The sequence below is a fragment of the Strongylocentrotus purpuratus genome, unplaced genomic scaffold, assembly GCF_000002235.5.
Source record: "Strongylocentrotus purpuratus isolate Spur 01 unplaced genomic scaffold, Spur_5.0 spur5_scaffold_14, whole genome shotgun sequence".
Lineage (NCBI taxonomy): Eukaryota > Metazoa > Echinodermata > Echinoidea > Camarodonta > Strongylocentrotidae > Strongylocentrotus > Strongylocentrotus purpuratus.
Window position 1 is genome coordinate 17,120,300 of NW_022145599.1, and position 26,982 is coordinate 17,147,281.

At 39.5% G+C, this 26,982-nt stretch overlaps 1 protein-coding gene across 1 annotated transcript; it reads right to left on the bottom strand.

The window, feature by feature from the left end:
- On the bottom strand, nucleotides 1–26,982 carry LOC105440011 (fatty acid synthase). Its single transcript, XM_030984337.1, has 27 exons — nucleotides 26,818–26,982; nucleotides 25,776–25,928; nucleotides 24,163–24,336; nucleotides 23,403–23,603; nucleotides 22,830–22,952; nucleotides 21,615–22,317; nucleotides 21,172–21,379; nucleotides 20,429–20,618; nucleotides 19,298–19,527; nucleotides 18,699–18,908; nucleotides 18,063–18,354; nucleotides 17,211–17,402; nucleotides 16,227–16,478; nucleotides 15,455–15,628; nucleotides 13,902–15,126; nucleotides 13,386–13,534; nucleotides 12,652–12,867; nucleotides 11,822–12,151; nucleotides 11,302–11,421; nucleotides 8,472–8,594; nucleotides 7,639–7,862; nucleotides 6,814–6,967; nucleotides 5,561–5,757; nucleotides 4,891–5,137; nucleotides 3,104–4,128; nucleotides 2,236–2,493; nucleotides 1–1,079 (listed from the first exon to the last, which is right to left on the bottom strand). Exons 1-27 carry the CDS (start codon nucleotides 26,957–26,959, stop codon nucleotides 963–965), a joined length of 7,629 nt encoding a protein of 2,542 aa, XP_030840197.1. The 5' UTR covers nucleotides 26,960–26,982; the 3' UTR covers nucleotides 1–962.

Sequence of the window (26,982 nt, forward strand, 5' to 3'; positions counted from 1 at the left end):
CTAAATGTAAACAAACGAATGAAAAGAACTAAAAGTAAACAAAAGATTTCAAACATTTGTTATTTTCCTACTTGAATTCATACTTCTAAATAACATCATCACATTTACAATAATAATATGAAGTTATCACTTGCTTCCACTCACAATTCAGAGCTCTTATGAAAATTGAGACATTTCTACATTAAATTTATAAACCAAATAAACTTACTTTAATAGCTTAGGTAACTTGTGACAAAAGTGAGCATATAAAAATACAAATTTCACATACAATAATGCATATATCAAGATGGTTAGTTTTCTCTGACTTAGTACCAGGAATGATATTTTTATTTTAATCTTAATTATCAGCCATGATATGTAATAAATCACCCTGTAGAATGGAATATGCAAGACAATTTCAGATAGGTAACATTTCAATTTCTATAACACAATCAAATCTAGTGAAGAGTCCTTAGTGGTACCTTCAATATTTTGTCATACATAATAACGATTGCAATCCTTCTCCTTAAAATTATAATAACATGTACAAATAATGCACTAACATAAAAACTGGATGGAGCATAAAATTATTTCATCGGATATTTAGTCAAGGAAAATCTCTACTTCTAAAATAAGCAATATATACAGCTTCCTTTATTCCGATATAAATCTGCTTTGAAAAAGGATTATGGCAAATATGACATAATAAAGGAAAAAAACAGCAAAATAGCATAAGTCAGAGCAGGAAACAGAGATCCTTTCATTTACATAAATTAACAGAAACTTGACATTTTGCTTTCAAAACTACTTGATGATTTCATTAAAACAAGAATATTCCTTTGAGAATTAAATATATTTATATAAATCTATATCCTCAGTAGTTGGAATAAGATCACACTAAATGGTCACATTAAATGTACATAAAAGGAAAAATGCTGATGAAATGTGCTCTTTGGTTGGAATGCCATGGTTTCAGGAATTTATTATTTAATATTGAGGGCTTGCTTCACTGTAGGTACAATAGTGACGAGCCCGGGTCCCTGCAGAATGGTGCCATGTTCCCCTTCTGCTACACCGATGTGGAGCTTGCCTGTGCAGTACTACAGATAGGAAAGCAAGAGAAAGGATAACATTCTTGTTAAACATACTGTGTGATGAGTCTATCTGTGTGTAGGTCACCGAAGTAATTGGTAAATTGAATTATTGCAAAGCGTCTTGCTGATTTTTCTCTTTAGCACATACACTGTTCGATATAGAGTTGCTTTATAGATACATATTATGTTTTATACAACACCTACGTGGATCCTTGTCATTTGATTGGAGGATTGTTGGTCACATGATATTCAATAGATGTTATATTGCACGGTCATGCATTTTTGGTTATATGCAGACTGCGTATCCCTACGTGTATCTGATGCGAAGGCAATCTGAATGTAATCGAGAAGGCTTGACTCCAACTTTTATTTATCTTTAATATAAGGAGTAAAGCATAATTTGTTGATTAACGTTCTGTTATTAGATCTTCTTCGATGTTGTATAAAACAAATAATGAATGTTTTTCATTCGTTCAATGGTGCGAATATTTTCATTCGTGAAAGATTAACGTTAATTCTATTCAACTCGGCTGACACCTCGTTGAATAGAATGTTGATCTTTCAACTCATGAAAATATTCGCACTATTGAACTCATAACCATTCATTATTTGTATACTATTATTGTATTGTATGTATGTATTATTTTCTTATGTTTGGCGTGTGGAGAAATAAGTTGAATTGAAATTAATTGAATGTAACTTTGTTTGAATCCGTGACTTGGCCAATCTGAAATTTGGTGATGGTCATACTAAGCACAAAAGTCTTTGACAGCATATTCAAAATTAATATAGCAACTCTGTCCTTACAATAACTGGTTCAAGGAAATCAAAGGTCCTTGTCTTCGAAAATGTTGCATACAAGTTAAAACCCAGATATACTGAAAGTGGTTTAAATGGGGTCATGATGACTATCCCCGCCTCCATTTTTCCACAAGAAAACGAATTTAGGTATATTACTACTATTTGTACATGATTTTAAAGAGTTCCTTTCAGATAGAAGTTGCCAAGGTATTAGCATTACCAAAGGGGGAATTTTTTTTTGTTTTTTTTTGTTTGGGGGGGGGGGGAATTATAATCGAGAGGTCATAGTTCAGGAATAGTTTTCATAAGAGTTGAATACAATGTGCTGTATTTGGCACTAATTTGAGGCAGACATTCTCACCTTGCCGAGGTCATAATCCTTGTCCAGTCCATACACGGACATGATCTCAGAGCCCTGCGACGCCTTCACAAAGACGATGTCTCCCCTGTGTTTCCCCTCTGGCTTGTAGCCCAGGCAGGTCTTGACACGTTGGACAAACCCCTCCATGGAGAACACGATGTCCTCCCGGCTCAGATCGGGCTGGGCTTCAAGGATCTTGGAGGTGACAAACTCAAACTGAGTGTCGTAGCTTTGGAGGTCCATGAGCTGCTCTTTCAGCTGGAGAATATAGAAGTGGGAAAGAAAGAAGGGAATGACATCATTTGTTAATAGCACATTCTTCCCATAATCATTAATTTTGAATCACATCCTTGTAAGATTTTGTTCTTCTTCATAATGATACAATCTAAATCACTGATTTGAGAAAAGCTCTCATTTTTATAACGCTACAAAAGCCTTATCAGGAAGTGTCCACTAATGGTAGTATACATATATGAAACTCATCCAACACTGTCACTAACATCACAAAAAAATCATTATAATTCAAATCTCTATTTAACCAATTCTTGAATAAAGAATAAATACTTTGATATAATTAATTAGAGCACATGATATATTTTTCAGCCTTTCATTTTCTTTCATAAAATATGCTATTACAATATCTACTAAACAGGATCTTAGACCATTGTCCTATCTTAAGTTGTGAACAGTCGAGATTGGATTGATCTTGATTGATTAAAAGTCTTCAAAGCTATCACAACCTTACAACTCTCTTTTCTTAAGATTAGACTGTTGAGATTGCTTTTAATCAATACCAGATAGCAACTTTATATACAACTGTGCAAAGGTGTCTTTTAAAAGTACAATTTAGAATTTGTTGTAGACCTACCTCTTGCCATTTGGCTTGTGTGTGTTGCATGGCAAAAGTCAAAAGGCTGCCGACATCTTTACCAGCATCCTTTCCGAGTTCCTTTCCATCTTTAGTCTTCGCTCCTGCAAACTTCTTATGGAAGAAATCGGTGTGGCATGACAGGTAAGCAGGTGCCCCATCCAGTGAGATGAGAGGGGTGACCTCCTCGCCAGCAGCTTCCAGGAGGAAGGCCATCTCTAGAGCAAGGCAGGCACCATAGGACATACCAACAAAGCGATATGGACCATGGCTCTGGATCTCCTTGATCTGCTGCACATAGTACGCTGCCATCTCTGGAACGAACTTGTTGAGAACAGCAGGTGTGTACTGCACTCCGTAGCAGGGCAGAGGTATCTGCTGGGCGAACTCGTCATACACAGAGAGTGAGCCCTCGATAGGGTGCAGGAGAAACACTGGCGAGAGCTTCTCGTTGGAGATGTCATTCATCTTGATGACAGTGTCCTTGGTGGAAGCAGACAGCATTGATGGTGAGTTGCTGAAGGCCTTTGCAAACTGTTTCCCTTCGTCTCCATCTGCCGCAACCGCAGCAGCATCAGTGGCGTCCGTTCCAGCGGCGGATCCATCGCTGCCAGAGTCAAGATCAGCCAGCTTGCGCATGGTGAGCTGCCGCAGCTCCTTCATTCCCATCTGAATGCTGTAATCCCTCTCCAGGGTCTGTTTGACCTCGACACCCATCAAGGAATCTAGACCAAGATCGGACAGTGTGGCATCCTGGCTGACACTGCCAGGGTCACTCAATCCAAGGATATGAGCTACGGAGTCTGTCAGCCTGGCCTTGGTGCCCTGGTTGCTAGTAGCGTCCACTCGCTCTGCAGGGACGATGGAGGACACGACAGGGCTAGATTGTGACAAGAAGCAGTCCAGGGTAGCGAGACAGGAAGGCATTCTTTGAGATATGCATCCACCGATCACAGTATCGTTACCACCCATGGTATCCACGACAACACCGACATCACCAATTACGCCCCATTGGATGGCCAATCCTATAAAATAAAAGAAACATAAATGTAATTTACACATCAGTAGCTATCAATAGCAGTAATTAGCATAACGACTGGCAACATACATAACATCTGCTTCAAATTAGTTTGCAATGTCAATAAAATAATATTATAAATTCAAACTATTTAAAACAATCGGCTTATACTTTCAAAAAATGTTATGGTACTGGGCATATGACAACAATATTCTCAACCAGAAATTAGACTTCGGTTCCACTGCTTTTGGGCCTACAGTATGTAATGCCTCCTACATCTTCGTCAACCTTTCAACAGACTTCTGACCTAGATCAGTCTAGACAGTATCATGGTCCCAGAACATAAAGGTCTGTATTCAAGAAGGAGAATTATCTTAACCCATGGTACCAACCTTTGAATGTGTAGTGTGAAAGTGACGTCATCGTGTCTAATGTGTTGCAATAATACACTTATACAGTCAAACCTGTCTATAGCGACCGCCCAAGGGAAACACAAAAAGTGGCCTTTGTAGACATGTTTCAATGAGAAACCATTTTCAAGGGAAACAAATAATTTGGTCCTTGTAGACAGGTAGTCTTTGTAGACAGGTGGTCTCTGAAGCAGGTTTGACTATATAAGCTTATTTATGTTTACTTTAGTTCCCTGGTGCAGGTTCAAGCCATGGTCTAAGTTAAATCTCCTTGCATATATGGGCCAGACAATATATGTACATGGTGGAAATGCGTGAAAGACTGTTATAACCAACTTAGAAAGAGTGAATATTCCTACCTGGAAATCCGTCCTCCTTTCTCTTTTCACACACCCTCTCCATGGATGAGTTAGCCAAGCCATAGTTGGTCTGTCCAGCATTGCCACGCCCACAGCTGACCGAGGAGAACATGACAAACCATTCCAGCTCCTGACCGCACAGTTGTCGGGTCACAAGGTCTAGGTTCACAGTGCCTTTGACCTTGGGGGCACAGCATTGCTGGAAGGTCTCTGGGGTCTGGTTCTCAAAAATTCCATCTCGCAATACCTTTATTCATTTAATATGAAATGAGAGAAAATTTAGCAAAAAATAAAGAATTGCACTCTTTTACTAAACTGTATTACAAATAAGACAGTCGAACTGCTTTGCCAAAAGGCAATGTTAATGTAAAATGCTACATGTATCATAATTCCAATGATATTTGCCAAGCTGATGCTTTGACTGTTCAACTTTGAGGGATAAGAACTTGGCAATGAATGAATGAAAGATTCATTGTCATTTGTTTTTTGGGCCAGACAGAAAGATATGAACACAACATTGTGTCACATTCAAAAATTCTTTGGTTGTGTCTACAGTGAAAAGGTAGAGAAACAATCTCTCACTTTTAACTGTTTCGACTACGTTCGGAATGAAATGTGTTTCATTTATGGTCAAAGAAGGTTTCTTTTGAAAAATGAAAGGTAAACTAACCATTGCCAAGTTGAAGATACCACCGACAGCTCCCATCTTCTGGCTTTCTCGGATCAGTAGCTCCGCCTCCTTCAGCTGGCCGACATCCCTCTTGGAAATGAGAACCTTGATGCCTTGCTCCTGCCAGCAGGCGATGCGGTGGGCTTGGTAACCGTTCCTCACTCCAGACCGGGAGGTCAGGACGAGATTCCTTGCTCCTGAAGAGTTACGGAAAAATAGGAACAACATGTCATAACTCAATGATTTCTTGTTCCCCCCGCTTATTTTATTTACACCGTATAAAGGTAGGTCTTGTTGTAGAAAAGGCATGAGGGTTAAGAAATTAATGTTTCAGAATCTCACTAACAACTTTTTTTTAAAGTCTCTCTAATCGATGTAAATGGGATATTTCCATCTAAAGCCCGTCTGTACTAGTTTGGCTAGGAGGTTTTAGATCACCCAGCTGGTCCCTGACAGGTGGCTATCTGATCAATTCAGCTCTTAATTAACATAAGAAAAAGAGGATCATGGGGGACCAATGGGCACCCCTTAGGCATTGTTTTCTTTATAGAGGGAGCAAGTAGCTACAAGTAGTACAGTAGGGCTTTAAAGTGTTATGATTCCCACAAATTATAAGTTCAATGGTATACCAGTAAATTAAACAATACACTCTAGTCTTTAATGAGTTTACAACGCATTAACAAAAATAGTTTACTAACCATGGTTCAATTAAATTCTCAGGTTTTTACTAAATGAAAATCCAAAGCAGTTAGAGACTTGTTTTAAGAAAAAGTAGGACATCTGTAAGAGGGAAAATATCATGCACAATTGTACAACGATAAGCCAGAAATGAATGTACCCTTTCCAGTAACCCAGATAGGCATGGAAACCCACCAAGTCAACAAATCTACAATCCCTGTTTTGGACTGGCATTAAAACACCGGGAGGATCATAAGATCCTAAGTCGTACTTAATTCTAAGTCGGACTAAAGAATTATGGAGAGCCATTTGAAGCCTTAAAATAAAATATATTCAAAAGCCAAAATTCAAGTATTTTAGACTTTTCATAAATTCCACATCAAAAACATGAAATCTCCTTTAAAATATAAAATATGAAAGATTTGAATCAACATTTAATGCCTTTTAATGACTTTTTAAAAACATTTTCAAAAGATGCTAACGGCTTCCCATTACTGTTAAGTCCAACTTAGAGCTAAGTTCAACTTAGGATCTTTGTGAAACACCCCCCAGCTTGAACCGGCATCATATCTCACCTCTGTCTATGAGCCACTGAGCAAGCTCTAGGCCAAAGCCTCCCAGGCCACCGGTGACGATGTACACTTTGAGAGGATGGCAGTTGTTCTTGGTAACAGCAGAGAACTTTTGAGGGATGGGTGCGACCATCTTTTCCTTCTCCTCTGTTCTGACCTGCGCAAAGTAATATTTTTAAACCATGAATCAATCTGATTTTCTCTCTTTTCTCTATGTGTTTTGAGTTGTTGTTTTGATTTTGGATTGATTAGATGTTTATTCATTCCATATACATCAACATTTACAGTTTTATAACTTTAGATGTTTGATAATAACATGGTATGTACAGAAATTACCTTGAAGTGACATCCTCATTGAAAATAGAAGTGATCACTTCTAAATTAACTAAATGCTTCCGATTATCAAGGTATAATCAAGAATATGTGTTGTTTCTATTGTACTTCCAGTAGTTGTCAAATCATATTGCAATATTTTACCAACAAGAACATTCTTCATACATTAAGTAAATCCATTTTTTTTAATTTTTTCTTAATTGCTTTTCAATTTAGAGGAAAAAATTAAACATTTCTTTAATTGCTGCTAATTGTTTAAAATTCATTTTTAGAGGGAAAGGAATACAGTCCAGACATTTGAATAAAACATTTGAAAATGAAAAATAATCCCCCTAACCCCCCCCCCCCCCCCACCCAAAATATAAAAAATAAAAAATAAATAAAAATAAAAAATAAAACGATTATTTACAAAATTACATCTTCAGGTTGAACATGCCCACCAGTTCCACAGAAAAAAACACTCTGCAAACTAAGGAAGAGCAAATTTGTGCTTACTTGTATGAGGACCTTTCCAATATGCTTTCCTTGAGCCATGAACCGGAATGCTGTCTCCACGTCATCTCGCTGGAATGTGGTGGCATTGAGAGGGCGCACTTCTCCCGATGCGATCCCATCCTTCATGAGCTGAGCCACGGTTGGCCAGTCTGGATTGCCAGCGTCCATCAGTCGGTCAAGGTGGACACCGTGGAAGGAGGTGTTCTTCAAGAACAGAGCCATGCCTGAAAGAGGAAATGTGTTCAGAGAATCAATCCTGATTAATACACTTCATTAAATTTGTTTTTGTTTTTGTTTTTGTTTTTTGAAATAAATCTTTATTCAGATACAAAATCATGGATAACATCATACATAAATATTTATAACAAGCACTTCATCACATGTTTAAATGAGATCAAATTATATATCTATATTTAATTGAAAGCAGATTGTAGATGCGTTTCCTGTATATATTTAATTATCTTCATCATCGACTAAAAAACCGGATGTGCATTAACTCCAACGTTCTAACATCAAGTCAACGCCCTTCTTCCTCAGCCCTTCTACACGAGACAGATAACATTATTGGTCAAAAACATGATTTAAATATACGTACAATGTACCTACAATTTCCACATATAAATATATATATTTCTTCAAAAACAACTAAAAAAAACATACCTGTGCAGCTCTTCTTAAATTGTTAATAGTCTAAGAGACAGCGCCTTGTATGCTTCGGAAAAGGCATTATATAAATCCAATTATTATTATCAAAAAGAAATATTCTCCTTAAAAAATCGGAAATCTTTTAGCAATAATGGATCTCTCAGCAATTGGGAATGCATCTAGCTTACCTAGTCCAGTATTCTGTGACAGATCGTACTTTCCAATCTCCAGGAACCGTCCATGCATGGCCAGTAGCCTCAGACTAGCTTCCAACTTCTCAGCTGCCAGTGAATTCAGGACCACATCAACTCCTGCGATTAATAAGAGAGAAAAAATAATATATTTTAACCCAAGTGCGATACATGATTAAGAAAATACTAGTACAGTGAAACCTGTCTATAAATACCACTCAAGGGAGACAAGAAAAGTCATCTTTATAGACAGGTGGTCTTTATGTACAGGTTCCTTTAATACATGTTTCAATGAGAAACTATTTACAAAGGAAACAAAGAATGTGGTCTTGTAGACAGGTGGTCTTTCTATACAGGTGGTCACTATGGCAGGTTTGATTGTATTAGAGATAATAATAATAATAATAATAATAGTTAGCTCTTATATAGCGCATTTAATTACCGAAGGTAATACCAATGCGCTTTACAAATGTAGAAGACAATAGAAATAAAGACATATATAGAAATAATTACATATAATTATAATCAAAACTTACAAGTAGGCATACATTATACATTAGACAAATCGAAAATAGCTTCTATTAAAGGTGATACATGTAATATTTGAAAATGATTATAATTATACAACAATATAAATATGATTACAAAGATGGTATGTGCTGCACCAACCCTTTGGAACCAGTACAAAATTAAAAGGAAATGTTAAACAAATATGTCTTGAGCTCTTTCTGGAACATGTCTTTGTCTGATTGAGCACGTAGAGTGCTAGGAAGAGAGTTCCAAAGGGTTGGTGCAGCACATTCAAATGACCTGTCACCGAAAGTTTTGGTTCGGCTTCTATTTATTACTAGCAGATTTTGCGAGGCAGATCTGAGTGATCTGGTTGGTAGATATTGGGCTATCAACTCGGATAGGTAAGTAGGAGCAAGGCCATGGATTGCTTTAAATGTGAGCAGGATAACTTTGTAGTGGATGCGTGCGGGAATAGGTAACCAATGGAGCTCCTTTAAGATGGGAGTGATGTGATTGTATTTACTTGACATAGATACAAGACGGGCGGCAGAGTTCTGAATTCGTTGGAGTTTGGAAATGTCTTTGTCCGGAACGCCGAAGAGAAGACTGTTACAGTTGTCCAGCAGTGATGTGACAAACGCATGGATCAGTATTTCTGTTGTCTTCTGGTTAAGGAGATGGCGAATACCACCAATTCTTCTTAAGGCGAACGAAGCTCTGCGACACACCAAATTTATGTGGCGACGAAGAGATAGATGTTTGTCGATGACTACCCCTAGGTCCCGGACAGCTTCAGCGGGCTTGATTTCTCCAAAGCAGAAAGGTGGCAGTTCCTGGTTGCTCTTCATGTGAGATGATACATGTAATACTTCCGTCTTGTTGTCATTTAAAAAGAGATGGTTACCTCCCATCCACGTTCGAACCTCCTTAAGACACACATCAAGCTTTCTGATTGCTCGATTTCTGTCATCGGAGTTCATAGAGATGTACAGCTGTGTGTCATCTGCATACATCATGCAGGACAGGCCATGTGCATGAATTATCTGTTGAACTGGAGTTGTATAGCATACAAATAGCAACGGGCCAATTACTGATCCTTGGGGGACGCCCCATCGAAGACTAATTGGATCAGATGTTGCTTGATCAACCAACACTCGCTGTTGCCGATTGGAAAGATATGACGCTAACCAGTCAGCAGCAATGCCTGTGATACCAAATCTTTCTTTCAGCCCAGTTAGAAGAATATGATGGTCGACCGTATCAAATGCGGAGGTAAGGTCCAATAAGACAAGGATTGCTTCATTTCTGCTATCCAAAGTTTGGAGAAGATCATTTTGGACTCTTACTAGGGCTGTTTCCACACTGTGATACTGCCTGTAGGCAGACTGCCTAGACGCCAGAAGAGAGTTTCCATCAAGGTATGACATTAGTTGCTTACAGACGACACGTTCAATCACTTTTCCAAGAAATGGTAGATTAGATATGGGGCGGTAGTGATTGAGGCTACTGTCGTCTTGTATAGCTCTTATATCAACACTACAAGGTGCTCAAAGCATGGTAATCGCCTTATAATGGCTAGAATACCAATTTCAGTTAACAAGGTATTAAAGGTATTGTTTCCTACCAATTTCCCACGAGCTACACCTGGGAGGAGAATGGCAAAAGTAGATGTTTTGCCCTGCCAAGTGACATTAGTCCAATATGGAGACTTGAACCCAGAAAATTTACATATATATCCTAGCTGTTAAGTGCTTAACCAATTAACTATCACACCTCTGTCCGGATGATCCTTTTGTTTTTTATTTTTGTTTTTTTAATATTGTTTTTTTAATATTTCATATGTTATGTTAATATGTGTTATCTTATAATTCTACATGTAATTTTTATATTGCGCACAGACCAACAGAAGAACAGCCTTTGGCTGAAGTTGGTGCCGTGCAAAAATAAAATAAACTGAACTGAACTGAACTGAATTCTTGGTCTGTATGTAATGTCAAATCTGTAACAACTACCTAACAAAACCATGTCTGGATTTCTTCTCCTACCAGCCACATGCATTCCCTTGAGAAAATGGTGAGACTGATATGACAGTATGGTTATGTGGTTTATGTGTCACTGAGCACTTCGGCCTTAACGAGTAAGTCTTATGTTTCACTAGCCATTGACTTCAATGGGGTGTTGGGTGGAGTTTATTATAAGTCTTTGTGTTTCCTGGAAAGACCACATTTTTTCTGAACATTTTGATATCAAACACTGATTTTGGCAAATTTTGGAGTTACGTCTTTGTGTCACTGAACCCTCGATGTGATCTTACCTCTGCCATTAGTTGCTTTCATGATGTGAGGTTCAAAGGTGAGATCTCGGGAGTTGGCAAAGCTGTCCTCGGTCAGTTGAGGGAAGCGTTTTTTCAAGAAGTCTCTCTTTTCCTTGGTTCCTGAAGATTAGGTAGAAATTTAAATCGTTTGAGTTAACAAAAGAGCTATAATTCTGACGTGATTCAATTAAAATCCGATGCGTTGCTTTCCAAATCCTGAGAAATAGCGGGTGGCATATTTTGCATATAATTGATAATGAAAAGTGAAATTCAAATAAAAGGCAGCTGAGGTTGTGAATGGTCAAGATCTCTTTGCCTAAACATATAATGTACAAAGAACCTCTGTCAAATAAGGAGTTAAATTTTATCAGTGACTAGTTTCTTGAAACCGTCACAATTCCAAGTCCTTTGGACATCCAATAGAAAATGATATTGTAGCATATAAAAATGCTTTTCTTTGGGCATTTCACAAACTCTGATTAAGTCAAGAGTCATAACATGCTATTAACATAGGACATACCACATGTTGTGAAGACTCTGCATCCATAGCTCAGGGCGATACCGATGGCGGCTTGCCCCACCCCGCCAGACCCAGAGTGAATCAAGACAGTCTCTCCTTTTCTCAGTTGCCCTCGTACGACCAGGGCATAGTAAGCTGTGCAGTAGACAACAGGGACAGTCGCCGCCTGTTCGAGGGACCAAGCATCAGGGATGTCGAAGAGGAGATGGTTTTCTGCGGCTACCGAGGTCGCTAGACCATCGCTCTGCACCAGTCCCATCACCCGTCTCCCGTTGCCAAGGCGACCTGAGAACTCCAGGCCTAGGATGCACTCCTTCTGGGCAAGCTCAGCTGTATATACATAGGAGCAACAATAAAAACATTGACAAATTAATTGTTATCAACTTCTTCCTGAACTTCAGATTCTGAATTCTGGAGCATAGCAAAAGCAGTGAAAGGGGAAATTCAAAAGCATGGAAAAAAAGGTTCTGAAATATCATGGGCATACGATTTCATGAATTTACACCACAGAGGTTTCACAATTATCTACACGTAGCTTTGGTGAGATGCAGGTGACATACACTAGGTACATTACCCAGTGTATGTTCAAATACGTCATCACTTCCCAACTTTGTTCCCCGAGGAAAGCATTATGATCAAAACAGAAAGTTGTTTTTCTCGTGTTGTTCTTGTTGTTGGTGGTGGTTTATGAAATCAGGCAACTAGAATAAATGACTTTAATCAGAATCTTTGGGAGATTCATACAAAAATTTCAGGGAACTAGACAATTGGACCTTGGTCTATAAAGGCAAAAGCACTTGTCAAGGGTTTTAAAATCCTTCAGTATGTACCTGGCAGTGCATCCGGAGGCAGCTTCCCGGTGGCAAGCATAATATCTCTGAAGTTCAGAGATGCATAGTACACGCTGCACACGGATACATCCTGGCCAAGCTGTTCCGGGGTCATGTAGGTCATGGGTGAGGCCACCCATCTCAGGGTTGAAAGGTCACCTCGTGTCAAGGTGTTGACATAGGCGTGGCTGGTTTCTACCCTGGAGTCATCGGGAGCTGGAGAAAGAGATGGATTAGATACTCTCTTGTTGTTATTATGCAAATTGAAGGGCAATGCGGAGAATGGATAGAGAAAAATGAGAGACAGATGAGGATGATTCTTAAGGGCAACTATCAAAACTATTAAAAAAACAAATGTTTTGAACCTATAAGTTTGATCTGAAGCTGTATCTTCTACTTAAAAGAATTGTTTTGATGAAAGGTTGATTGGTCATGTCTTCTGTTTGGTCCCCGGGATCAACAAAACAATATTTCTTTGATTTTGTACAAGTAATCCAAACAGTGACATAGCAAGACTAGGTTCTTAATGTTTCTGTCTTGGTCTCGTTCTTAAATCCAAATGCTAAATTAATGTAAGAAAAACATCCCTCCTGGTCTAGACCCCATATCTTGACTACAAGACTGAACTTTACATATTAGCACAGCCTTAAGGAGACAAAACAAATGCTGTGGAAAATTTGTTTAAACCTTTCGTTAACCTATTTTGTACAACCAAAAGAAGCTAACAAGCTTACATGTCTCTAACACGTAGTGCCTGTATGATCCCATCTCTCCATTCTTGTATACATTCATAACCAAGTCTTGCTTGAGGATTTTGCCCATGTGTCCATTCAATTGACTGAAGTCAATGGTTGAAGCCTCTGGGTTTGCATTGAAGATACATCTGTGCATTGAAAAAAACATTCAAAAACTTGGGTTATGGTTTAAACAAATCTACAGATATATTGCTTGGTGATTGTGCCATCAGTACCTGCATCTACTCGACTTAATTTATGCATCAAAGAAAATGTTGCATAGATACACTCAACTTGGAATGGAAAGTATATATCACATGCTAGAATATTACAAAAGTAATAAATGGGCAGAATAAACAGTGACAGATAGAGAGGTAAAGATAGTTTTTAACCCTTTTTTTTTAAAAAGTATATCATTGTTAAGAATTAGAACATACAGTAAATCCTATTCCAATGATATTCATCTGAACATTGTAATTGATATTTCATTTGCTTTTTTGTAAAACAATGAATCACCTTATTCTTTCTCCTCCCTGTTCTTGTTTCAGGCAGTTTGTCAATCCCACAATACCACTGTGAGAGGCTCTGTCCGAGAGCAACCAGATGTTTTCTCCTGAAGGCTTTTCCTCGTATTCTAACATCTTCTCCTGTAGCCCAGTCACCCATGAGTAGCTTTCCTCATCAATGTTCATTATGAATGGTGATGTGTCTCTGGTGTTGCTGGTGCTCGTCTTGCGACATAGGAACAGAGTGGTCAAGACTCCACTGCTCTTGACCGAGATGACCTCAAAGCCACAAGCCTTAAGGGCAGTGGTATAGGTCTGCTCAGATGCGACAGTGCGAAGGTCAAAAGGCAGGATGTTGATACCAGCTGGTGATTGACTGCTGGTGATGTCATGAAGTAGAACAAAGCCTCCATCCTTGATGGCCGAGTGGAAGTTGGACAATGCCTCATTCAGATTGGAGGTCAGTCTGGTCAATCCTTCTACAAGGATCAGATCAGCTCCAGTTAGTCCATTTGTGGGAGTGGTTGTAATGTCCCAGATGTGGGTCTTGATGTGCATCGCCTCAAGCTCTTCAGAGGCTCCCTCAAGCTTCTCTTTGTCAACTTCAGCGATAGAATAGTCAAGCTCGGTTGTGGGTTGTGAGTGCAGGCAAGAAATGGCCCTGGGGTAGAGCTGGCCTGAAAGGGCACCAACCTCGAGCAGTTTCATCTTCAGAGCCCTTGTGTTCTCCAAAACAATGTCTAGAGCGTTCTTGAAGTGTCTCCCCTGAACAAGCCCTCGCAACAGAACATCATCCTTGCAACCTTCTTCAAGAATCTCCCGGATGTCGTTTGAAATACCTTCCTTTGGCTCAAGCTCTCCAATCTTCTTCAATGCGTTCAGGTAGCCAAACTCGGGCTTCTCCAAGAATGGCTTCAGCTCGCTCTCATTAAAGACGCGTCCAACCTTCTGTTCAACATTCCTGAACGGGAACTCAATCCCAGCCCCCAGAAACTTTTTCCTCAAGTCTTCCAGGACTCTTTGTGCATACCCAGCACAGACATTGCTATAGTCTTTGAGGACACGGTCTTTGGACTGCAGGTTGCTTTCGTTGTAGGGCACAAAGCTGAAGTCCTCTACAAGCAGTGGTGCATGCTGAGCATGTCTCTTTGGAGCCACTGTTGCGTGGAGACCAGAGATCTCCACTCCTCCTGCCATACAGGTGTCGGTGAATGGGTCCACAGTGACCTTCATCTCTGGTTGAAGAAAAAAAGATGGAAATGAAAAAAATTGATCAGTATGTTTTATGATAAGATTGGCTTAGTAGTTATTTTTTTTCTTTGAACTGCATTCATCTCCATCTCATTGACTTATCTTTCTTCCCATGATGACAGCAAAATTAAAGAAAAGAAGAGCTTTGAATCAAGCAAAGTATAATATCTCTTCTTTCTTACTTCCCTGCTTTGGTTTTCAAGCTCCTTTTTATAGAGAAAAAGAAAAGGAAGAGTATAGACAAATGTTGACAGCAACAGATTTACTGGCTTCTTAAGTCACATATAAACAACTGCAATTGAAAGACTATACCTTGCATTCCATCCACCTCCACATCAACGAGGGCAGGATTGATGGCGATACGTCTGATGCGGGTTGGTAGGCGGAGGCAGCGGACACCTCTCTGTCTGTTGAGGATGGTGACTTGGAGCATGGTGTCCGTGAAACTCACCCAGTTACCAGACCAAGCCAGTGTTCCTTCGCTTCCTGCAGAAAACATGCGATATCAAAGTAATTTAAACAGTTGCATGTTCTACTTTATTATAGTTCATATCGTAATACCGACTCTTAATTTCATGTATATATCAATATCTTGAACACCTTCCAAAGAATTTCAGGAATGGCAAAGTGTTATGACAAAAATAATATTTTTCTGTCGTGTTTAGTGCAGAATTCATGGGTAAAAAAGACAAAATATTCACCAATGGATGGCATCAAGGATTTAAGTTTGCTGCCAGGTGGTGAAATTTCATTTTAATCATCTCAAACCCTGTTTGTTTGCATGTTTATTTTTGTTGCCTTTTGTTGAGGTTACATACACCCTGCCCCGGTAGCTACTCCACTGGTCTACGAGAACGCTTCTTCAGTTCATTTCATTTTGTTTTTTGTTTTTCATTTCCAACAAAATACAATACATAATAACAAATACAATGTAAAATGTATACAAAACATAGTTACATTTGTTTTAAACAAATCTTAACAGTAATTTGAGAAAGACAAAAATTGAATTATAAATTTAACTGCACTCATATTTTGAGGAAATGGTGAGGTCAACTGAAACTGAAACTTGGTACTGCACACTCACCATCATCCTTGACCCTGACGATGCCCTGGAAGTCTGGACCATACTCGTACCCTCTCAGTCTCAGCTCCTTGTAAACATCGCCTTTCTCCAGGATGATGGCTTCAGCTTTGGAAGAGTCTCCTCCTGCAGGAGTTCTCTCTGCAAGCGGAGTGTCTGGGACAAAGATCTTGCCCGATACAGCCAGTTGGTCTCCATCACCAACCTCAAATGAGTTGGAGCCAGGGGAAATGCGAACCTCCAATTCGATGGTGCCTGAAAAACCAATGATTCATAACCAACGATATTCCAAACTGATTCACACTGCAAACTCTAACATATTTTTTGTGTGTGACAAAATTGCTCAAAAGACTACTCACTGGTTCATTCATATACATGTATGCTTCTCTCTAAAGAACCTAGGGATACCTTCTTGACGGTTTCGCCCGAGTCAGTTTACAGGCAAGGAGAGAAAACTGAGACCAAGTCATACTTGCATATTTTGAACGATTCTCCACCCAGTCTTCATATTTTGTAGTTATACTTTACAAACGCTGGTATAAGAAGTCACCCTCAGTCACACTGCCAAGCTGACTCTAAACCGATCTTTCCCCATTCTGTGTAATGTAATTATTGGGATCGGTCTGTTGTCAGTCTTTTCGATTTGACTGTGGAATGAACCTTCACATATAGCTACTTGATTGAGAGAGATAGCAAGGTCACTTAATGTTAGGAAGCTTCATGGGAAAGATTTCTTTAAAAAAAACAGTTCATTGGCTTCCCGCAAGAAGGCTACAAGATCTACATTGTCGATGTCGGTAATGGCCATCTTGCAGGCAGTCAACAAATTATTCTGAACCTGTCAGGGTGCCCGGTTGGCTGCACAGTCTATCTTTTCAATTGCATGCAGTTCGTTCAGGTGATCTCTCAACACTGGAAGTTACAGCAAATCTAACAAGGGCAGACAGAAAGTGCATGATCTTTAAAAGGCAACAGCAAGATGCATACCTGTCTTGGGTACAATCGTCGCTTGGTGTATGGCGACATCTTTGAACTCAACCGGCATCTGATTGGGCATAATGTTCTTCATCCTGGCCAATGCACGCCAAGCAAGGCACAGATAGCCAGTGGCAGGGTACAGGACTCGACCATCGATGCAGTGATCCTTGATGAAGCAGTCCTCTGACTCTGGGGATACATCTTTGGGAGAAATAAAGAAAAATAAAAGAATCTTGTAACTCTTGATACGTTTGCTTTATACTACAATCAATGACAAGGAGAACATACTGCACACTATAGGTAGATAACATGCCTTGAATTAGTCAAAGGGCAATAGAATATTTGATGTGAAACTCTAACTCAATCCCCTTCTCAAACTAAGAAAGATTATGACCATGCTATTTTGCCATCATAATGTTGGTTTGGCTGTGAGGCGCATCTGACTATCTAAAGAAACCTACCCCTTGACACATTAATGAAGCTTCCAGTATCCTGTTTGACTTGCAAGAGCTACTATCAACAACAAAACAAAAAATGACCAGGCATTGTAATTAAAGAGTTCTGTTTTTCCTCTTCAATGTCATCTTTCATTGTCTTGGGTCTTAAATCAATGTTACGTCTTATAGCTTTTCATAAGGTAGAACTCCAGACAAGTGTCAATGCTCTTCGTCTTCTTTCTTCTTCTTTAAGTGCCATGTCCTGAGACGTTGGCAACCATGGAATGCCACAACTCTCTATCCCGTATTGTATGAAGTAATTCATTCTCCCCAAGATCAATTCCACTTTCAAAAATCACACTTTTTAAGCTACTCATCCACAGAGTCCTCCTTCTACCCCTACTACTCCTCCTTCAATGCTCACCAATGATAAATTTTGTAACGGTTGGGCTGCTACCGCCTTGCTTCAAGAAATCGTCCACTGTTGGGATATCCCATTCTTGCGAGTGGTCCCATCTGATGGCGGGAGCGATAGGGGGCGTGCTCACAGATACGGGAAAGTCCACCGCTGGGTACAGGCTCTCAAGATTGACATCGATGCCACTGGCGTAGAGCTTGCCGAGGTTGGTGAGGAAGAAGCCAAGGTTGTCTGGTTTCTTGCGGTTCATGAGGCTGAGGAACTCAACCTTACTATGTAGAGTTCTCTTCAAGATGGCCTTTGGATAGGAAAAGGAATATTGTCATATGTGATGTCAAGCATGATTTCAAATTTATCTTACGAGAAAAAGAAATTAGTTTGTTTTGCCATTAAAACAAGAAATAGATGATCTGTATTGTGAATGTTATCCCCTTTGAAAGCAATTAAAAGAAGCAAATACCATGCAGTACATACCTCAGGCAGAAATTTAGAGAATAAACTATTTGTACTAAGGGCAACATAGATATATCTAGATCATTATCTAAATTGCATTTTAATGCTCTGATATGCTACTAGCTCCATGGTGACGCTTATTAAAGACATGAGACTTTCTAAAGGTCAAAGGTGAAAGGTCATTCTCACCTGCAGGAGACAATGAGGAGCAATCTCTATAGTAACAGCATTGTCTGGAATCTTGGTCAGGCCTTCTCTGAAGAGGACTGGACTGACCAGGTTGTTGACCTGGTAGGCAGCCAGTGACATGTCAGAGGGCGGAGGGCAAATGTCATCGGAGGCAGAGGTCATGGAGGTGCTGACCCAGCGGCTGGAGGCAGGGCGATGGTTAGTGATCACCTACCAAGAAATGGAAATTGAGCATCACAATATTTATGAAACTCTATTTGGGAATTATCGAGAAAAATCCACTGTTATAATTATGTCTGTAGTCACAGAACTGATCATTTTTCTTTAACGTTCAACAATATACAAAAGCTCAAATTGTTGGAGATGCGAGATTTATTGCCATAGAAACAAAGGAAACGATCAGTGTCCTTAAATCTGAAAAAAGATCTTGTTTATGTGATCTATCATATGTATTGTAATGGTCCAATCTAACCACTTTCATTTGAAAGAGGTGATTTTTAAATTACATTTTGGCTTTTACACTATAACCTTTTTCATCAGTTCAAAATTGTTGCCCAATTGCTGGCAAGAAATCTTTTTAGTATGCACTTAGAACTTACCCTTTCCAGGGCTTCAAGTAACATGGGTGCTATCTGCGCCATGTGAGGCGAGTGGAAGGCCACGTTGGCACTGTTGACAGATCGTGCAAAGACACCTTCTTCCTGCAGTTCTGCAACAAACTTCTCCACCGACTCTTGGTCCCCCGATATGGTGACAGTGTCCTCGGCATTGTGACAGGCTGGAACCACCCCTGGTGGAACCCTCTGTTTTGTCTCTTCCCAAGTTAGGCCTGTGAACAGATGGATTAATTAAACCAAATAAGTTGAATTTTGTCCAAATGGATCCCATTGTAACTTTGAGTTACATAAAAGTCTAGGGGGAGGGGTATTTCATACATCACAAAGCCATTTCAATGTGTAAAATTTCCTTCTTTGCTTTCCATTTATGAGATGTGGATATCATTAATATTGCTGGGGGTTTTTTTTGGTGAAAGTAGGAATATACACATTTTCTCAGATCTTTGTAAGAAAATTCGTTCTCCCTCTATTCTATGCACCACTCAAATTCATAGAACAATTTGTGCGTATCAAATGAATTACAAAACTGTGAATTGTCCACGAGGATAAGAAATCTTCTGTCAAATAATGGCTGTTTTAGTCTTACTGTGACTTGCCCTTTATCAGTCATTTTAAATTCGCCTCTCCACTACCTAATACTTCAGTCATAGTTGTACGACACTTGCTCCTCCTGTGGCAACTGCTCCACATCAATTTCCAGCACCAATCAAATTCTGAACTTCAACCATGGACTTAACACAATACCTAACCCCAAAACCCTTACCCTAACTCTATACCTTTGACAAAACAAAGCCCAGAGCGATTGTCGCAGGAGTAAATGTCGGGTCTACCTCAGTCACATTGCCCAACTGACTCCACACCAACCTCTTTCTTGGCTGTGAGAGGTCATGTGCGGTCTGTTCCCCCGTTTGGGGGGTGTTTCACAAAACTTGTCATTAGTGACAAATGACAGTTTTTGTTATAAGCTACTGAAATCCTTGGTTCTGATTGGTTATCAGCAGATTTGTCATTGATTTTTGTCATTTGTCATTGAAAAAAGGCTTTGAGAAACACCCCCTAGGTACTGGTCTTGTTGTGACAAGGGCATAAGTAGAAGAGATGACCGATATTTACCAACAGCAGCCATTGCTCCGGGAGGAAGCTCGGCCTCCATCACACAGCGCCCTCTCCAGTAAGCAGCCAGGACAGTCTCCTCGGCTGACAGACTATCGTCCGCATAGCCACACCCAAGCTCACCAACGGAATGACCAATCATGCCATCAGGTTCAACTCCAACTGCCTTCAGGCAATTGACCAAGGCAACCTGAAAAGATAAAGAAATGTTGGTGATGGAACCTAGACAAGTTTTGCACACTTGCTCCGATTACAATCGCACCACGGTCAATTTTTTAAACTACTTGACTTCTAAACCTCCATCCTGGACCTAACACTTTTGAATATCATAAGACACTCAGTTCAATAATTAAGTTGTTAAAGGTAAAGGATTTCGTATTTTATCATGCTGTAGCAAAGATTACAAAGAGAAGTTATAGAACTTTAGGTGGTGATGATAAATTTTTGAAAGTAACTTACAATGTGCATGTACATAAAGTATTGTCTATTGATTAGTTGAATATTTTTTACTTTCAATGAAAAAAAAAAGCAAATTTCTTAAAGATGTTCGTGCGTCGGTATAAAGTCGTACGTGAAGTAGGCAACTTGGCGAACACTGAGCCAACAGGTTTTACGCTCCTGTACGGACATACGCATATTAGGGACACTAGTACGCACGGGAGCGCAATACCTGTTGGCTCAGTGTGCTGCCCTCTATATACCCAAGCTTGAGCAACTTTAATATGATTTCAATCAAATCTTACATGGATGCTAGCAATGGCTGAGAAGGAGTTGATGGTAGACTGCAGAAGTTCTTCCCTCCCTTCCAGAAGGATGCCTTTGAGGTTCATGGAATCATCTTCCTTCTTGAGGACATCATGAAGGTAGTCGATGGTGTCTCTGAAGGGCTTTAGTACCATCAGATCCTTGCCCATACCAGCCCACTGGGAGCCCATGCCTGAAAACACATACCTTCCAGGTGGAAATGTAAAGACAAAAGGGTACATTATTGTAACAATGGCTACGCTTTAATGTCCAAGTTAACATTACCACAATTGTGGTAAATGGTACATAAGCAGAATATTTTTTGTACTAGAACAAAAAGGTGCAGATATTGTTGTCCTTACACATATGCCCCCCACAATTTGAGGAATTAAAGTAAGCATGCCGATGAGTATAAATGAGTGACACATAGAACTATCCTCACCATATTGGTCTTCTCTCTGGTGGAGACACTTGCTTGACCTCTGAACTTTGCTCTGACCCAACCAGTGTGTAACCCCTGTAGGGCATACCATTGAGTGGTGCATTGGCAATCTGGTCATACAGACTCTGCAGCTCCACACTTTCCTTGTTCTTCTCAAGATGGCTGATCTGTTCTTGAACACCTTCTTCAGTGCGAGAAGCGCAGAGGACCAGGCGCGGAGACGATCCTGTGGTTTCTACTTTGGTTGACTTCTCAAAGGGTTTCACTATGAGGTGGACATTGGATCCGCCAAACCCAAAGGAGCTGACGCCTACGTAGCCTCCGTTGTAGGGGGTGGGTTCGGTAACGACCTTCATCCGTCCATCCACTAGAGCAGTGATGTCAGGGTTTGGTTCATTGAAGTGGATGTTAGGTGGGATGACTCCCTTGTTGAATGCCCACATGACCTTGGCGAGGGCCGCTAGACCGGACGTGGGCTCGCTGTGGCCCATGTTGGATTTGACAGAGCCAATCAGGAGTGGATTATCTGGAGTACGATCCTGACAGAAGACTGCAGCTATGCCATTGGTCTCTTCAGGATCACCAACCTTGGTTCCTGTGCCATGAGCCTCAAAGTACTCCACATCATCAATGTTGATCTGTGCCTCACTGTACAACTGCCGAAGGAGACTCTGTTGGATCTCTCCTGAGGGGTAGGTCACTCCTACAAAAATGAGAACGTGATTAAATTTATATATTATCTGTATTGATAATATATCTGTAAAGCGCTTAGGCACATCGTTGGATCGATTTATTGAGCGTTATATAAAAATGGAATATTATATTATTATTATTACCTTTGCCTTGTAAGTAATATACTGCCCACTCAACCTGTTCTCTATATAATTTCAGTGATGTCCAAAGGTTTGCAAACATCATATACATGATTGAGAAACAACAAAACGTTGCATTGTCCAAAATGCCTAGATATAAAGATACATTACAAGGGGGTATACAGATACAATCCTGGTATTCAGAAATATGAAATCATAAGTTCATCATGTTTGGTTATCTCTCTTTCATTCTGAATGAAAAGATTATGTTGCAATGAAAATCTGTATACACCTGATTAAGACAGTGCATATGTATTTACATTTCTTTCAATTGAGAAACGACAGTAAACCAAGTTTGCAAAAGGTTTTCTAAACCTTAGTCTTAAAATATGATACAACTTACCTTGCTCTTTGTAACCATCTGTATTGGTACCTGAGTGAACCAGAGATCCATATGCTCTCTTACACACTGATTTCCTGGTGATGTATAGTGCCACTATGCCCTCTGATCGACAGTAGCCATCGCCTGTGATGAATTGTGAGATGAGAAATATTATAATTATCATGCAATAATCACTGTCATGGTAATACGTCCAAATTAACAAATCACATGATTTGGCGCTTTAATGGTAGAGAGCAAGATGGATAAAATTCAACTTATGATAGGCTTTAAATATCTCGCATAGGACAGAGAATTTAGGATTTACTCCCCTTTAGTTAAATCACTATCGTTCTTATTTTTCTAATGGCTTTCACTACTGCATATTCCTCCAGTACACAATCGGTAGCTTTTGATTCTTTAAAAATGGGTTGAAATACTGCTTCGTCTTCTCATCATTTACAAACATATATTTTTGTGGAAATGCAGAACTTTAACCAACTGCAAATACAGTACAAAAGCTACATAGGACAGATATTTTGAGCACGAAGTTTGGTTTAAAAAATATGATCACTCATGAAGAAAACTATCACTCACCAGAACTGTCAAATGATTTTGATTGTCCATCTGGTGATAGAACACCAAGCCTGAGAAACTGCAGGGAGCTATGAGGCTTCATCAGAAGGTTGCTACCTCCTACAATGGCTGCATCGCAGTCCCCTCTTCGCATGTCTTGGATGGCGTTGTGCAGGGCCATAAATCCTGATGAGCAGGCAGTGTCTACGGAGTAGCTTGGACCTGACAGAGTAATGCAACAATGACATGCAAATATATAAGAACAGCTAGGTTCCTCTTTATAAATACATTTGTACAGTCTTCTCAAGGGATTCAGATATGCAGATACCTATATTGTATGTCTTGGATGGCCTTGTGCAGGGCCACGAAACCCTGATGAACTGGCAAGTGTCTACAGTTAGTAGTTGGAAACAATCGGTCAGAAGGGGAGCATCTTCTCACACTGATTTATGCAGATCTGTGAAGAGTAGCTCAGAAGGCTACACATACTTTACTATCCAACTAGACTTCAATGGCATTCAAAGATAGATTTTGCTCATGGGCAAGTCCAAGCAATTTGTTTCATACTACGTTAAAATAAGTCAATATATCCAATGATATTATACTTTGGATCAGACTAAATATCAAGGAAAATGATAATGTTATACTAAATTTGGTTACAATCGTTACTTTGTGATACGTGGTAAGGTAAGGGACACAAAATGACCAAGTACACTGGACTTGCACGCCCCAGATAAAATAACTGACATTAAACTACGTCCGGATGTCTGTAAATTGATACCTCTGAAATCAAAGGAGTAGGACATTCTGTTTGCCAGCATGGCTCGGTTAGTTCCAGTCACGCTGTAGCCCACCAGAGCTTCTGCATCACTGCCGAAAGCCTCAGCTGCATCTGCTACACTGCAACCGATGTAGACACCAGTCTTTGTCCCACGTATAGACTGCGGGTCAATACCTATATATTTTTTTCCAAAAATAAATATAAATTCTGTTAATCAACACTAAAACAATTATATATTCAGAATCACTCATTTCTACGACAAATCCTATATCTAAGTTATTTATACCATCAGCCTTCAACCACTTGTGCCAATTATCAACCATTTACGGCTCGATGACTTCAAGCAAAGGACTTGCAAGAACTATTGTTAAACTATTGTTAAAAATCGAAATGGGGGACCTTCACTTTTTTCGGTGATTTAGTTTGCCTGCCCCATTCCTGGCATCTTGTAAATGCTCATGGGAATCACAATGAGTTTTTTTGAATGATTTTCATTCTTGGTTTTGTATGATTGTTCCTCTATGTAATTCTTTTGTATACACTTTGTTTTGCAGAATAAATAATTATGATAATAATAATAACAAAGTATTTGCTCCACTTGGTCAATTACCTTGGCCCATACATGTGAATGGTTTACAGGAATTTGAACCCGATTCTGAACCACTTGAGTGCCATGCATGGTAAACCTACAAAAGATTTAGGTAAGCCAGTTTAAGCTAGTTAAGCTAGCTAAAAGATTTAAACTAACCCTAATCCTACAAAAGCTTAAGGTAAGCTAGTTTAAGCTAGTTAAGCTAGCTAAACTTACTAACCCTAATCCTAACCCTACAAAAGATTTAAGCTAGTGCATGATCTATTTGGTAACAATAGAATAGCCAGCAATTCACAATAGGGGTACAATTAAGAAATCAGGGCCCTGTTCCATAAAACTTGTTATCAATAACTGTAATTAAACTGTAAATAATTGTTATAAGCTACTGAAATCATTGCATTTGATTGGCTGAGAGGAAGTTTGTCATAGAATATCAGCATTTCTTATATTGTTATTGATAGGAAGTTTTATGAAACAGAGCCAGATCTCATGGGATATATCTAATGCCAAGTAATATAAGAAAACAAAGAATTGGTCTTGCAGTTTGACATTAGATAGTTTATTCGCTAGTTCTTTAGCCTGCTTTCATTGAGTGACGCATTCAATAAGAGAAAAGGGTTAAAGGCATAGACCAGTTCTGGTCATACGATTGCATTGTGAAAGAAACGTTGTGGAATCAATCAGAAAAGGTTGATCATCTAGCATATAATTGGTGTGTATACTGCCAGGTTCTGGATTCATCAAAATGATAAGAAATTTGGCCCAGTCTTGGTAAAGTTACAAGCACTGTACACAGAAAGATGTATATGGGACTACGTGATATCTATCAGGTCCAAATAGATATAATAATATACCAAATATATTAATTAGTAGGCGGTTTTCCGGCAAAATTTGTATCATCCCGTATCATAATCAGTCAAAACATATTCTTTCACATGATTGGTAATAAGAGCTTCCATTTTATTTTTTGAGAGGGGGGTGTTTCCAAAATTGGTCTATACCTTTAAAGCAGGTTACCTACCTCCATCCACAATGGCCTCATAGGCCACCTCCAGTAGGATCCTAAGCTGAGGATCCATGGTGTTGGCCTGCTTGGCGTGTACTCCGAAGAAGGTGGCATCGAAGCGGGACAGATCCTTCAGCTTCCCGTTGCGAGGTGGCAACCCAAACAGACCTATTAAAGGGCGTATTAAATGATGTTCTCATAAAATGAACGTCTCAGACTGTTGAGATGGGGATCAAGGCGTATAATAATCCACAACTTTCTATTCAAGTTTTGGTTATTTGTACCAGGAAAATCAAAAGAGAAGTGACAATGGTTTGGAAATGGAATGTTCCTGTGCTCTGTCTCTCATAATTGGTGCACCAGTGACCTCGGCTAAGATATCTAACTGCTATAGCTATTATCTCCCGTTTTGAATATATACCTTGGAGATATCCTGTTTAACAAATTATGTATAAACCTGCTTTCAATGGTAACCACAAAATCATTTGGTCAATTTGTTTTCTTTTAACGCACATCAGATTACAATTTTCATTTTACTGATATTAAAATCCAGCATCCAAGGGTCTACAGAGTACAGTCTGAAATTTATTCTTTATTTTGTATAACTTTCAAATTTTATTTGAAAAATTAGAGCTTGAAGATTCTCACAGATTCTTTTTTGAGGAAAGGTTTATAATGAACTTTAAAGTGTCTGTTGAGATTCCTGACTGCTAAATTCACTCTTACATGTATCATGTATTTTGTATAAGATCAAACTGGAGTAGTTTGAGATCATCTGACAGAAAAAGAGGAGCTCCAACAAATCTCAGCAAGAACAGTTCCCTCAAGAAGATTTAAAGCCTGTCTGTACTGGTTTAGCCAGGAGGGATTAGACCACCCAGCATGGTAACTGACAGGTGGTTATCTCTTCACTTCAGCTCTCAATTAACATAAGAAAAAGAGGATCATAGGGGACCAACATGCACCGCTTAGGCATTGTTTTCTAAATAGAGGGAGCAAGTAGCTACAAGTAGTGCAGTGGGGCTTTAAACCCAGATGAAAATTGTTGTCCAATTACCTGGTTCCCATCTTCTGTCGTCAATGGTCACCAGGTTATCCTTGTTCATGAGATGTTCCCAGAACTCCTCCAAGTTGTCCGACTCTGGAAGACGTCCTGAGATACCGCTGACGACGATGTCATCTTCGTCAAGAACTCCCATGGTAATAAGAGTAGCTTCTTCTT